This window comes from Passer domesticus, chromosome 1 (assembly GCF_036417665.1).
Source record: "Passer domesticus isolate bPasDom1 chromosome 1, bPasDom1.hap1, whole genome shotgun sequence".
NCBI classification, from domain to species: domain Eukaryota; kingdom Metazoa; phylum Chordata; class Aves; order Passeriformes; family Passeridae; genus Passer; species Passer domesticus.
The window spans coordinates 4,489,153-4,503,191 of NC_087474.1; the positions used below are offsets into that span (position 1 = coordinate 4,489,153).

Here is a 14,039-nt window from a genome sequence, read left to right on the forward strand (position 1 = left end):
CTTCAATTTAGGTAGGATGAGAAGGTCCTTGAGTGTGTCCAGAGGAGGGCACCAAAGCTGGTGGAAGGGCTGGAAGGAAAGCCCTGACAGGAGCTGCTGAGGGCTTTGTGCTTCTCTGCTTTTGGGAAAAGGAGGCTGAGGGGTGACCTCATGGCTGTCAGTGACCTCATCTACAGCTTCCTGAGGAGGAGAAGTGGAGAATTAGGTGCTGAGCTCTTCTGCCTGGGATCCAGTGATAGGACATGTGGGAATGGTCCAGAGCCACACTGCAGGAGGTTTACATGGGACATGAAGAGACATTTCTTTGCCAAAAGGGTGGTCAAACACTGGAACAGGCTTCCTAGATGGATGGTTGATGCCCCAAGCTTGTCAGTGTTTAAGAGGCACTTGGGCAGTGCCCAAGGCCTTACAATGGTCAGCCCTGAACTAGTCAGGCAGTTGGGCTGCATGGTCATTGTAGATTCTTTTCAGTTGAAATAGTCTGTTCATATTCTACTCTATTTTATTCTGTTTTATTCTATTTTGACACAGAGTTTCAGAGAAGTAAAAAATTATATATCTAATATATATGAATGCTGTGTGTAATTTCTGGTATTCTGTAATTGTCAAGAACTTTCTTTCTTAGGTTACCTGTAGTACTGGAAATAAACACTCAGAAGGAAAAATGGATCCCTTGTTTTGGCCATCAGAAGCTCACAGATTTCGACGATTCACCCCCGAGTCCCTGGCAGCAATCGAGGAAAGGATTGCCAACAAAAAAAAGGAGCAAGTCAAAGTTAAAGAGAACAAAGGAGTTAAAAAGAACAAAGTTAAGGAACAAGGAGCTGAAGAAGATAAACTTACTCCTCAGCTTGACCTGAAAATCTGCAAAACGTTGCCATCTCTGTATGGGGACATTCCTGAAGAGCTGGTTGGGGAACCCCTGGAGGATTTTGATCCGTACTACAGTGATCACAAGGTTTAAACTTCCCAAACCTTTTTTTTTTTTTTTAAATTTTTGCCTGCTGAGCTCTTAAGGGATAGTAAAAACTCTATTCAGGAGGTGCTGGGGTTTGATTGCTCTGTAGATAGAATTTTAACATTATTGACAACTTTTGTGGGGGAGTTCTAAGGTATGCTCTTCATTATAGAATGAAGAGGTATTTTAAGTTCTGTCAAGAATCAAAATTAATTATGAAAACATGATATGTGTTTTGTGCACTTTATTAGTAAATACATTCTGGGATGAGTGATGCTTTGTTTTCCAGAGCAGTTTCTCTGATGGCTGTGGGGCTGAGCTCCCTGTTGCATAAACAGTGCCTGCCCAACAGTCGGTTATGCTGGAATTGCAGATGCTTTCACTGAAATACAAATACTATACAAATTAAGGGAGGCAATTTAGATATTTGCATTACTTTGTGTAGCAAACCTAGTTATTTTCATTGTCTTAAATTAATTTTCTGTAACTTTATGTCTCACTGGCTTTTTTTATTATTTCATATTTATATTGCACATACATCATGCTATTCCAAAGTGGTTGGTGATGCTGACTATAACAGTGTATAAAGTAGATAGTCTAGGAATCCCTTATAAATTAAATACTTAAATTAAATTATTACTACTGTCGAGGAAGACTTGATCTGAAGAGCAGAAGGTTCCATCCAGTCCTTGTTGCTGTTTCAATGTGTGGTATTGGAATTTAATAATTTTATCAGAGAGCGTGCTTTAGACTTTGATCTTCCAGATACTTTTTTCTCAAAGTAATCAAAGTGATACTATTGAGTAGAACTGAGGTTGATTGAGTTGAAAAAATTTATATTAAAGTCAGGAAACTGTGTTTTTCATTCAAGAGATTTCATTTTTTACTATATGGCAAATGTGCTGAGCTGCATGGACCTTAAGGTAGCTTAGAGGGAATTTACAGTGTTATGTGACAACATAGAGATATTTCAAAATTAAAATTTTTGCTTTGACTGTCCAGGATTTTGGCAGTGCTACACAATCTGCATCTTGTAAATAATCTCTTGTAGCCTGTAACACTGTCTAAGAGTAAGGTATTAAGACCATTGTTACAGTCCCAGAGTAGTAATTTAATTACTTTGACCAAATGAATATGATTACTTGCTCTTCATATTCATTCCCATTATGGCTTCTTCCTCTCAGGCAATAATGAACTTCAGTAGAGCTGCTTTCCTTCAAAATGTGTATAATCAGGTCACAGCTCCAAGTAAGAATAAAGGAAAGCTGTGCTCCTAACTGCAGTTACATACAGCTCTAGATGCAGACTTGAAAAACTGAACATGTAATTTTTAATTCATTTAAATGTTTCATGTACTATGAATCTTTTTTTTTTAATAGACTTTTATGGTGTTAAATAAAAGGAGGACTATTTTCCGGTTTACTGCCACACCTGCCTTGTTTATATTTGGTCCTTTTAATCCAGTCAGAAAAAAAGCAATTAAAATTCTGATCCATTCATATCCTTTCATTGGTTTCATGATGTGAATCTTAAAATATTCTGTGCCATTTTCTGTCATTCTGTTCCTCTGTTTCTGCTATTTTTTTACTTTTATTTGGAATTATTAATTAGTGGAAATTGGTCTTTTAAGGTGAACACATCTGAACATGTCAAATATGTTATGTCCCACTAGAGTCCTAACTTCCAAAACGATCTTCACATGCAGAGAATTAATTTTTATATTTAAAACATGAATTTTACCCAGCTGAGAAGGTCTGATCTTGATGGGGGATTCTTGGGATGGTCCTGTGGATAGGAATTGGATTTTGGTGATCCTTGTGGGTCCCTTCCAACTCAGGAAAATTTGTGATTCTGTTATAAGTTTCTTTAGAAAACACATCATAAGTTCTGAGCATATTCAAATGAAAAGTTATTATTTGCATGCTTGTGAGGTTTTTGTGTGTGAAAATCAGCAGCTTGCATGAACCTCATTTTGTACAATACAGAGGTTTTTTCCTTGACTTACTATTCACAGTTTTTCTTGGCATTATTACATGCACTGTGCTACTCAATTGTATGGCCATGACTATCCCTCACCTTCTTGTAAAAGCCGGCTGGACTGAGTAAGTACCTCACTATTTTTCCAAGGATACTAACATGCAGGACTGAAAAATTTAAATAAATTATGTGGTGGTCTAATTCTGGGGCTTGAAAATTCTCAGATAGACCCCTGAGGAAGGCTGAGGATTGTTATTATATCAGCCAGTCTTTTGTGGAGATTCAGTGCCTTTTCTTAGAGGCTCTCACCATGTGCCCTTTTTTCTGTCTTGCCTAATTTTGCCATCTGGTGTAACAGAGGAGCCCATTTTTCCTTTTGAGGATTAAATCTTTTTGAGAGACTGTGCATCAAGATTTTAACTTAATATCTCTCATTCTACAGTAATAACTTGAATGTTGCCTCATGTAAAAGCTATAAAGGAGTAAATATTCATTCTGTGCTTTCCTCTGTTTCCTGGCGACTCTCCTAAGTCAGTTGTTCCCACCAAGAAGCCAATTATTTGCAATGTCTTGCTTCTTTTGGTACTTGTGCACTGTATCCAGTGTAACTTGAGTACATATTCCAGAATTAAATCTGGAAAATGTGCCTGGAGCCTCAGAAGTTCTGTAATTTTAATTCCTTTTATTTTGGGGTAAGCATGGTGATAACTTAATTTTCTGTAGGATTTCTTTCAGTTCTAGTGTATTTGTCAGAATAAATTTATAAAATGTGCAAATTTTACAGGCTGAAATAAATCTTTGTTGTTCTTGTTCTGCCAGAATGGTGAGGCTTTGAAATTTCCTAGCCTGCTTTAGAACATAAACACAGTCTTGAAAATGTTTCCTAAGGAAATGTTAGCTATCTTTCATCCAGAAATAGCATCATATGCTTATGTGAGTGTTTGTGTTTGTAGATATAGATGGAAAATTTACTAAAATTCAGGAGGACATCTTGTCCCCACGATGCTTCTGAAAGTAATGCAACCTGTCCTATTTTGCTTCACATTTTCCACCTTTATCTCCATGCAGGGACTAAGAGAAAAGATAAAAATGTGCCTGAATGTGTATCAGTCTCATTGGTATTTTTATTTCTGTAACTTTAATATATACTTTCCTTCTCAGACATGTTTTCACTGCTGTATATACTGCTGAAATATTGATTAAAGTAGTAGCAAGAGGATTTGTTTGGAATGAATTTACTTTTCTTCGAGATCCATGGAACTGCTTGGATTTTTCTATTATTATTGTAATGTAAGTAAAATTCAGTTTTTCTTTTACACTCAGGGGACAAATAAGAGAAAATAACATTTGGTGTTGCTGAAAGTCCTTACAGTTGTTGGCATCCTCCCTGCTAAACTGTGCTTGAATCACATTTTGCATGTCTGCAATGAGAAAAACATACTTTAAAATAAGGCCTAAATTAAAAACTCATCTTAGAACTGTGTGATTGTTCTCAATTTAGTCTTTATTTGAATTTTGTCAAGAGGTAATTGCATAAACAGCCCAAGCCAAGCCTGCCTCTTTACGTTGTCTTAGCTGTACTCTGGATCAGATGAAATTAATTTGAGAAGGGTCCAAAATGGGTCACAAGGTGTTGAATTACTTGGTAAATAGCTGATGAAATTCCAGGCTCAAATGATGCTCAAATGATGCTCAAGGAAGAACACACCTTGCTTTAACAAATTCATGGGCTCTGGAATAGCCTCCACTTGTTGGGAAGATGCTGTTTGAGTTTAAACAGATTGTTTTGTAAAAACACCACTCCAGCATGCAGTCATGCTTAGAGAAGGAGGTAGAAAATGAAGACATTGTGGGTAAGAAGTAAAGAAGCAGAACATACATTATTTCTCTGTGTAGTCTGTGTTTAAATTCAGGACTTTGTGTAGTTTTGCACCTCACATGTCAAAATATGTCAGAATTAAAAAAGCTACAGTGAATATGTATATCTGTAATTCCACATATCAAAAAACTACATAGAGAAAATCTCGCATGAAAAGACAATTGCAGAGCAGGAGCACAGTTGAAGTGTACAGCACAGAGACAAAAAGAGAATAACTAATATTTTTCTTCCTACAATGAGAGCTAAAGGCACCAAATGAAGTTGTCAGGTGGCAGAATAAAAAAGAAGGGAGCAGTTTCTAACACTACATGTAGGTTTTTCTTCATTTGTAAATAATAGGCTATATGTACACAGATGTCATCACACACATCTATATGTATATGAACAATTATTCTTATGGGTAACAATGACCTACTAAGGAGCTTGAATACTGTTGAGCATCAGCATCTATCACCAGATAGTTACTGATACTTACAACTATCACAAGACAGTCCAAGAGCTGCATGAAAAAATTAATTTATGGTCCTTTTTCCCTATCTGCACCCCTAATTAATTAATGGTCAGCTTTACAATATAGTACCTCTATCTGTTTTTTTCCATGTCTTATAGTGGAACAAAGAAAACTATTTAGAAATTAGCTCAACTGCTAACTCAAGTGTAGTTACTGCTTAGGGTACTTGATAATTATTCAGTCTTTCAGACTAGGCAAAGCCAATGTGCTCTGATCTGCTGCTGACAAAGTCATACTTTGAGGGGGAGGTTGCCTTTTCAACCATTGTTGTCTTAGATTTTTTTTTTATTGAGACTACTTTTTAAGGAATTCTGTTACCAGTTATGAGCTTGTCATGAGGTGAGTCACAATTCATGTCCTTTCTCACATGAAAGAAGTCTTAGAAAATTTGAGGTAATCTGTTAAAATCTGTATAGACTATGCAATGCTTTAAAATACTAATTTGATGAAATTTTCTAATTGTTGAAATGTTAAAATTGAAACAAGTTGCAATGCTCAAGTTCCCACTGACTGTTTAAGGTTAGGAAGACCCATGTGGTGCAGAATAATCACATTATAAATCTACTGTTGCTCAGCTTCCTTCTCCTGAAGTGTGTATTTTGTTTTGAGATAGCAGCAACATGTACTTTCACGAGAGAAGTCTCAGTGTAAGAGTATGGTTATGACATTGGCAGCTTTATACTTATTTGACATTTTGATGGATAAACTCTTCCAAAGTTAAAGCCTCCAAATCCACACTAAGTAGGAGCTTCCTGTATTTCTTTTCAGAGGCACTGCTCCAAAGCCCCTTTACATTATATCCATACCTAGAAATGGACTTAAATTCCTAATTTTAGGCATGTATCTTAGGATATATTTTCTGCAGTGCATTCATTACTGCCTGCTCCATAAGCAAATGCTTTGAAAAGCTCCATCTTTGTCATTCAGTTGAGTGTGGGTTAATTTTGCAGGTACATTACTGCATTTCATAGTGTTGGCAATGTTTCAGTTCTTCGAACTTTCAGAGTACTGAGGACTTTGAAGGCTATTTCAGTAATACCAGGTAAGGAACAACACATCTTACTGATTTTCTCTCTGCTTCACCAGAATGTAAATTCTAATTCCACTCCTGTTCTTGTCTTCCAGTCCTCTGGTCACTTTTTTTCTGTGATCCCAAGGTGTGACTGTTTTGCACCCTCAGCAGCACCACCCTAACACAAATTTTAAAAATCATCTTTCCTTCAAATGCTTTTGACAAAAGCAAATTTATAATATGCAATTTTTTTTTTGGTCGCATCACTAACATACATTTTTATTTAGCCCAGTGCCTTTGTCTCTTTAATTTGTCTTCCTGGAAGAGCCCACTGTCTGTAGTATGTTTTCTTAACATAATATATCTAAACCACCATATTTCTGGTTTCATGTTCTACCTCATTAGCTAATCCTTGTCTGGTTTATTTCCCAGAATGCTGATTTCACAATTTGAGAGACTTCCATTTGTTTCCTTACTGACCACAGCCACTGTCTGGATTGTGTGTAACACTTTCAACAGTATGTTGCACATACCATCCAGATATTCAATATTTTTGTAAGTTGTGTCCTTAATTAGGGTACCAAAGAATGATTTCAGAGTCCAGCTGCAAAAATTGACTTGAAAATCTATAAATTACTATGTATCTCTTGGTTATAATATATATTAAGTTTATAATTTCCATCTAATTGCAAATATATTTTGATCTTTTGATGAAATTATAGCATTAATGAAACATTGAAGGTGTTTAATTTTAGTGTAAAAGCCACACATCAATACTTTTCCTTTGTCTTTAACAAACTTGCAGCTGTCATATCTTGTCATAGAGGAACATCATTACGTTCCTTTTCTCACTTTCCATGTTATTGGATCTTATTTTCCTAGGTCTGAAAGTCATTGTAAATTCTCTTGTTGAGTCTGTGAAGAAGCTCTTGGATGTGCTGATCCTGACTGTGTTTTGCTTGAGTGTATTTGCACTAATAGGCCTCCAGCTCTTTATGGGCAACTTAAAATCCAAATGTGTCCTCAACAAAACTATGTACAGTGACTCATTATGTAAGGATCCCAAGATATATGTACCAAATGAGGAAGGTAAATGTTTTTCTTTTCTCCCTTTACGTAATCTGTGTGTCTTCCTATGTATGTATTAATTTTTCACAGGGATATTAATGTATAGTTGCATGTATTTCTGCCAAGAAAGTTTGTCCCTCCATTTGCACAAGTAGTAGTATGAAGTCTCTGGGACAACTCAATATGAGATTAGAGAATCTTGGATATGGAGAAAGATCAGCAATCTGTGAGATAGAAAGGACTGAGTTTTCTATAAGCATTTTCTTCTTTATCTCTGCATTGCACAGGGATACTAATTTTAGGGGTACTGCAGAGGGAATGACTTTTTTCCATCACTTACTCTGTGTTACATGGATTTTGTCTATTCCTCATACAGATTCTTATTTTCATTAAAGATCAAATAAAATCTTACATAGTTAGTTAGTTAGTTAGTTAGTTAGTTAGTTAGTTAGTTAGTTAGTGGCTGCATTGTTAGTGCAGCAAATTGTTACTATTTATTTTAAATTGCCAGAGAGAGAGATCTGCTGAGCATCAGTCCTGTATGCCCTTTGTTGGGAAAGGATCTTTCACAGAGGTTTGATCCATCAGAGTATTTATAAAGTGCAGTAATGTTTGGTTTACTGACAGAAAGCTATAGAAAATGAAAACTTCTGATTTTATGATTATTTGATTTTTTTTTCATTAGAGCAATGCTACAGATTGAAAGACTCTTCTGAAATATTGCTGTGTGGGTACACTGCAGATCCCAAGTAAGTGGACAAAGCAGTTTTAGCAGTTTCTTAATTTTTTCCTCCAGATGAACTGTGGTTTTATTTCTGGTCTAAAGGAATGGTGATGATTATTCAGGAGGGAGAAATGGATCTGTGGGTGTGTTATTAAATTAAAAACCACAAATTTCACACCAGAAAAGGAATGAAGTACAAGAATGCAGCCAATTTTATTTGTACTTTGTTGCTAATTACTGGGAGTATAATGATAAGGTAGAATGATATAAATGAGAAGGGGAACAGATTACTAAAGACTTTTTAGACATTAATAAATTCTCCTCTCCTCATCCTGGTGAATTATTTAAAAGTAAAGGTGTTTCCGTTTTTCCCCACTCTGTTAAGACATATCCTACACCAGTGAGAGTTTTTGTCTCATCTCAAACTAAGGTTTCTGTCTAGTTTTGTTTACTAGACAAATGGTTTTCTGGAATGATGAGATATGAATCAGCCCTTCTGGCAGGAATGTTTTTGTGAATAATGAAACCTCTTTTCAGACAAACTGAATGAATCTTTATTTGTCACTGTGTATTGGATGCTTTCAGATTCAATTGAATCTCCACATAAATATTGTTTAACATTTCTTTTATGGTTTGAAGTGAGTGCCCAGAAAACTACACCTGTGAGAAGATTGGGAACAATCCTGATTTTGGTTACACAAGTTTTGATCATTTTGGCTGGGCCTTCCTCTCTGTGTTCCGGCTGATGACCCAGGACAGCTGGGAGCGTCTCTACAGACAAGTGGGTACTTTTTTACCTGCTGGAATGACTTCAGATGTGCAATTCAGAGCTTTATGTCCAATGGAAAAGTCTGTATTAGTTTTAACATTATTGACATCAATTTTCTTCTAAAATTAATGTAAATATTAAGGAAGTAGAGTCAAGTGACTGAGCTGTAGCACCTTCTGCAAAGTGATGTTGGGTGGGAGCAACCCTGCTGTGGATGCTCATAGTTTTATTGGAGAACACACTCAGGTCAGTGGTTAAGAGCTAAATAAGAGTTAAATTTGTATGTAACCACCCAAGGACTGGGATATGGAGCTCTCTGCTACTGCAGGGAATGTGAGGATTTGTCACATTCTCTGTTCATCTTCCTTTTAAATGCTGACACCTCACCAAACCTTTTGGCTCAATGTACATTTTTGACAACATGGTGAAAAAAAATTGGGGACTTTATGTTTTGATTCTGAGAGTTGAATGTAACTTCTCAATTCTGTGATTTTTTTTGAAATATGATGAAAAAATACCTGTGGAGAACTTCCTGGATCCCTTACATCTATACAGTGCCTTTGCCAGACAGGAACAATATTCTCTGCTTTTTTATGTACCTTTCATATTGGCCCATTTTAAATCTTTTTTCCATCAGCCTTTATTAACTGTGACTTTTTTAAATGGAGGCAACGTCTTGTGACATTTGAACATCACGTGACTTTTAGTTTTAATGTCTCAGAGTTTAATTTTGAACCATCTCTTCTGCTACCTTTTAAAAAAATAAAAGAAAAAGATGATCAGTCTAAATGTTGTCTCTGATTCTGTAATTAAAACATCTTTCATAATTGTATAGATAATCCTAGCTTTCATCTTTATAGTTGAGTTTGATTAATTTAATCCACCTGTTATGTCTTTGCAGATGAATTTGTCTTTTCATAGCTTAAACTCTGATGATCATTTGCCTGATTTGCTGGAAGACATTTGATTTATTTAAGAATGTATTTGTTAATTCTTTTCTGCAGTACATGACATTATTATGTATAACTTAGACCAGAAGCAGATCCTGCTGTTGTTCATTGAAAACACTGCAGTGTATTAACCTTTTGTATTGCATAAAAAAATAAATTGTTTAATGTTATTTTGAAATTGCTTTGTAAATATGAGTTTGTTTGGAATTTATTACCACTTTTACCTTTTCCTCACAGACCATCCGTACCTCTGGAGTGTCCTGCATCTTTTTTTTTATGGCAGTCATCTTCTTCTGCTCATTTTATCTCTTCAATCTGATCTTGGCTGTGGTAACTATGGCATATGAAGAGGAAAACAGAGCAACCCGTGCTGAAACAGAGGCAAAGGAAAAACTGCTTCGGGATGCCAGACAAATTATAGAGAAGGAACAGGTTTGTAAATTATCATATATTATCTGTAGTTCCTTTTGTTTTCTGCTGTTTGTGAATTAGGGAAATAATGTTTGGAATTAAACACGGGCTTCTTACAATACTTTCTGACATTTCATTTCTCTTTATGTCTTTACAAATGCACATATGCATGTATATATATGTTTACATACATAAAGATTCCTATGATACAAAAACTCATCATGAATCCAAGTTAAAATATACGAAGTTTTAGGATCTGCAGACCTGACACTGTACAGGAATGGCTTTCTGGCAAGAAAGTAACTTTCATGGCATTGTATGAATGCTGCACTCCATAGTTTGCCCTGTTCTTGTACAGTACCATTATTACTGTGCCCAAAAATTCCTTTCTCTGGGTATCCCTTCCTGATATTACTGCAGGAAGGAAGCATGAGTGGATACATTTTATCTTCTACATTAAATAAAAAATATCTCTGATTTACTGCTACCAGTCAGAAAAGTCAGACTTGTAAGAAGACAAACAAATTCTCTAGCAACTGTCAAATTTCATCTTTAAAGTGTTATCCATCACCATTTTACCAAGTTCCTCCTCTACAGTTGTTGACAGCTCTGTAATATTTCTGTGCCTGACATTCCACCTAGCCAGGCTTTGCTTAGGATTTTCTTACTTCTGTTTTTCTTTTTTCTTCTTTCTATTTTTCTTTCAAAAGGATTAGGATTTAGGAGAATTTAACATTTTAGGATTTAATTTTGGGCCTTAGTCTACTGCTGTCTTGGACTCAATGTCCTTTTCAAATCAAGAAAAAGAAAGTGAAAGGATAAGCCATAATACTTTGTAAATCAGATATAAAATGCAATATTTAAAGTGACAAGGGCAGACTTTAGTTAGAGTAGCTCACAGGTAACCCTTCTTTGTCTTTCAGAATTATGAATAGCATTTTGTACTCCTGTCTTCTGATGGCAGTTTAACATTTGAAACCTAGGAATTGTCAGTGCAAATAATTCAGATAGCATAATAATTACCTGTATATGATCCTAGTCCATGCATTGGTATTTGCCTTGAACTAACAGACAGATGTTCTGCTTTTCCCGTTACAGATGTTGGCTGTGGAAGAAAGCACTAAGGCCTTGCATGCTAGATCTGAAATGTCAGTTGCTGACTTGAAAAATTCAGAAGGCAAAGAAAGTAATAAAGAAACACCTACTTCAAGGCAAAACTTAATTTCAGATGACCAGGAAAATGAGGAGCAAATATTTCGTTCCCAGCCTGATCGCTGCCACAAGAAGCTTGTAAGTGTTTGAAATAAAAAATACATTCATTAGATTTGCAGGTGATATGACAATTCAAGGATGAGATTTTGGGAGCAGAGGGAGCCAGCATTACCTGCACCTGAAAGGGAAGGTGGAAGTGGCTGTCAGTGGTACACTTATGGCACCTCACAGACCTGTGCTCTGAGGGCTGTGGTAAGATTTGTCAACATCTCTGTACAGCAGAAATAAATGTATAAAATTCTTATGTTTAAGAGTTTTCCTAAAGACTTAACTATTTTTTTTAATTTTATTTTTTAATTATTATTCTTTTCTACACACAGCTCACTCTCTGACCTAAATAGTTAGGCTAGGGTCTAGGCCAGTTTACATGCTCTTGCACATGGTGGATGTTCTAGATATCTCTGATACCTGTGGCATACCTTCCAGCACTTAGTGGATATCTCATAAACCTTACAGCACCTCAAATATTGCTAAATTCCTACATTTAGGCAACTAGATTGTGTCCAGGGTTTGAATTTTTGGGATTTTTAAAGTTTCTGCATGTGGTTTAGGTTCTAAACTCCCAGAGTCAAATGGAGATTTAATTTTTTAGGTCACAAATTGATACTTAGAGACATTAGAGCTTTTCCAGTGTCTTGGCTTTCACCTCCTCTATGGAAGGGCACAGATGTTACGTGCCATGTCTGCCACTGTGGATGTCTCAACTACCAAATGTCTCAATAGACCATCTCAAATGGTTTCAGAAACATTTATTTATGTGAATCAAACTTATCAGAAACATATATCTCCCATATACCGGGATTTTAAATGCATTGCAAAGATGGATAAATTAAACATGGATATCTAAAACGTTAGGCTGAATCACACACATATTGTTTCACATCTTCTTTACTGCAGTGATTTCTGGCTCCTCTGCTCACCACTCATTTTTAAGTCCATTAATAAACTTCTATTAAGACTCATTATTCATTCTTTGCTTTTGGAGATTTTTTTTCCACAGTACCTTTGGCACTGACAAAATACTGTATCTTCTAGAAGACCATCCCAACTTGATTCTTTCTCTGGCTCTTTGTCAACATCTTCATTTAGATACCTATATTTAGATATTTTAACCTTGAGCTGAATCTTCTTTCAAAATAATTCTCAGGCAATTATCCATATTGCTTAATTATTTTCAACAATATCTAAAAAGAAAGCTTCTCATGCTCTTATACTGGTTTCATCCTGTGACAGATTCTCTTTTGCTTCTGAGAGAACACCAGAATTGTTCCACCCATCTCACTGAAAATGAAAATTTTCCCATACAGAACTAAGAGAAATAATGTTCCAACTTCCATCTGTTTGAAAAGTATCCTTGAAGGGGAGTCTTTCTCAGACACATAATCCTAGCTAAAATTGATTCAATTCTCATTCTGACAGTCATCATGGTCAGATTTTCTTCTAAATTCCATAATCCTAGCTATAATAAATTCTATATTTGAGCTGAAGGAATCCAAATCACCCACTTGGCAGCCACCTGTCATCTCCTTTAGTAAAGCATTTGCTTCTTGTAGAGTCAGTAATGTTTCCCCTGCTGTGTTAAGAATATAATTCAATTTTGTGACCTAGTTTGGTTCTGCTGCACTTAAAGGAAATGTTGTGTCACAGCCCATGGTAGTGTTTTATTGCACCTATTCAGGAAAAAAAAGTATTTTCATAATAGGTGTCATATCTTCAGTAAGTATAAAAATAATTTTTTATGGCTGTTTATTCCTATTTAACTTTATTCTTCTAAGTCTGTGACTGTGCTGCAGAAGATGTATGAGACAGGAGATAAATTTGGATTATTTGCTAGACCTTACTTCTGCAAGGCTACAAAGTCTGCACTGGTGGGTGCCAAATGTAATGGATTTTTATATCTCAGAAATAACATCTTCAGACCTTTCCAAGGCCCCTTCCCCTCTCTGTGTCCAGGGAATGACAAAGTTCTGAAGATCTCTAGGACAACCTAAAGCATGATCCAAGCAGTGTGAGCTTCTCCAATGCAGATTTTTGCCTTTAGTCAAATAAGAATAATCTGCAGCAAATGTAGCCGTTTATTCCATGTTCTGACAACTACTGGCAGTACAAACTCTGCTGTTTGAGGACTCCCCAAACAATGTCCTCTCTACTTTCATCACAAAAAGAGGCTAAAGGTGCTAAGTCAAAGAGAAAAGCATATTGTGTAGAAGCATTTTGGTAGGACAGAATGAGTTTATAAACATTATTTCTCTAGTGTACATCCCTATTTTAAATCCCAGTTTGTCAGAGGACTTCTCATGCCCAGTTATTTCCTTCAGCTGAAGATCAATGAGCAGCAGTGACCAGTTCAGGGTGGGTCAATGTCCTTGTCCTTTCCAGAAACAACACTGAAGGTTCCCCAACAGCTGTGAATTTCAGCAAGAAGTCTGAGAGCTTTAGTCAGGCTGGAACGCAAATTATTCAGGGTTTTCTGAAACACCAGATCTTAGAATAAAAGAATTAAGGGTG

The 14,039-nt window shown here is 36.0% G+C and overlaps 1 protein-coding gene across 9 annotated transcripts in view; it reads left to right on the top strand.

Moving 5' to 3' along the window:
• LOC135303774 (sodium channel protein type 5 subunit alpha-like) overlaps window positions 1-14,039 on the top strand; it is a 44,850-nt gene that overhangs the window by 10,854 nt on the left and 19,957 nt on the right. For 8 of the 9 annotated variants that reach the window (XR_010365583.1, XM_064426119.1, XM_064426022.1 and 5 more), the window contains 10 exons: window positions 626-958; window positions 2,338-2,455; window positions 2,970-3,060; window positions 4,097-4,225; window positions 6,276-6,367; window positions 7,220-7,426; window positions 8,091-8,154; window positions 8,769-8,910; window positions 10,086-10,280; window positions 11,358-11,549. Coding sequence is in view for 8 of the 9 variants with exons in the window: in XM_064426119.1 (XP_064282189.1) it covers window positions 626-958; window positions 2,338-2,455; window positions 2,970-3,060; window positions 4,097-4,225; window positions 6,276-6,367; window positions 7,220-7,426; window positions 8,091-8,154; window positions 8,769-8,910; window positions 10,086-10,280; window positions 11,358-11,549 (1,563 nt within the window). In the remaining variant the exon portion in view is untranslated. Of the gene's footprint in view, window positions 1-625; window positions 959-2,337; window positions 2,456-2,969; window positions 3,061-4,096; window positions 4,226-5,548; window positions 5,665-6,275; window positions 6,368-7,219; window positions 7,427-8,090; window positions 8,155-8,768; window positions 8,911-10,085; window positions 10,281-11,357; window positions 11,550-14,039 lie in introns of those variants that run through there. The other variant, XM_064426346.1, reaches the window with a different exon arrangement.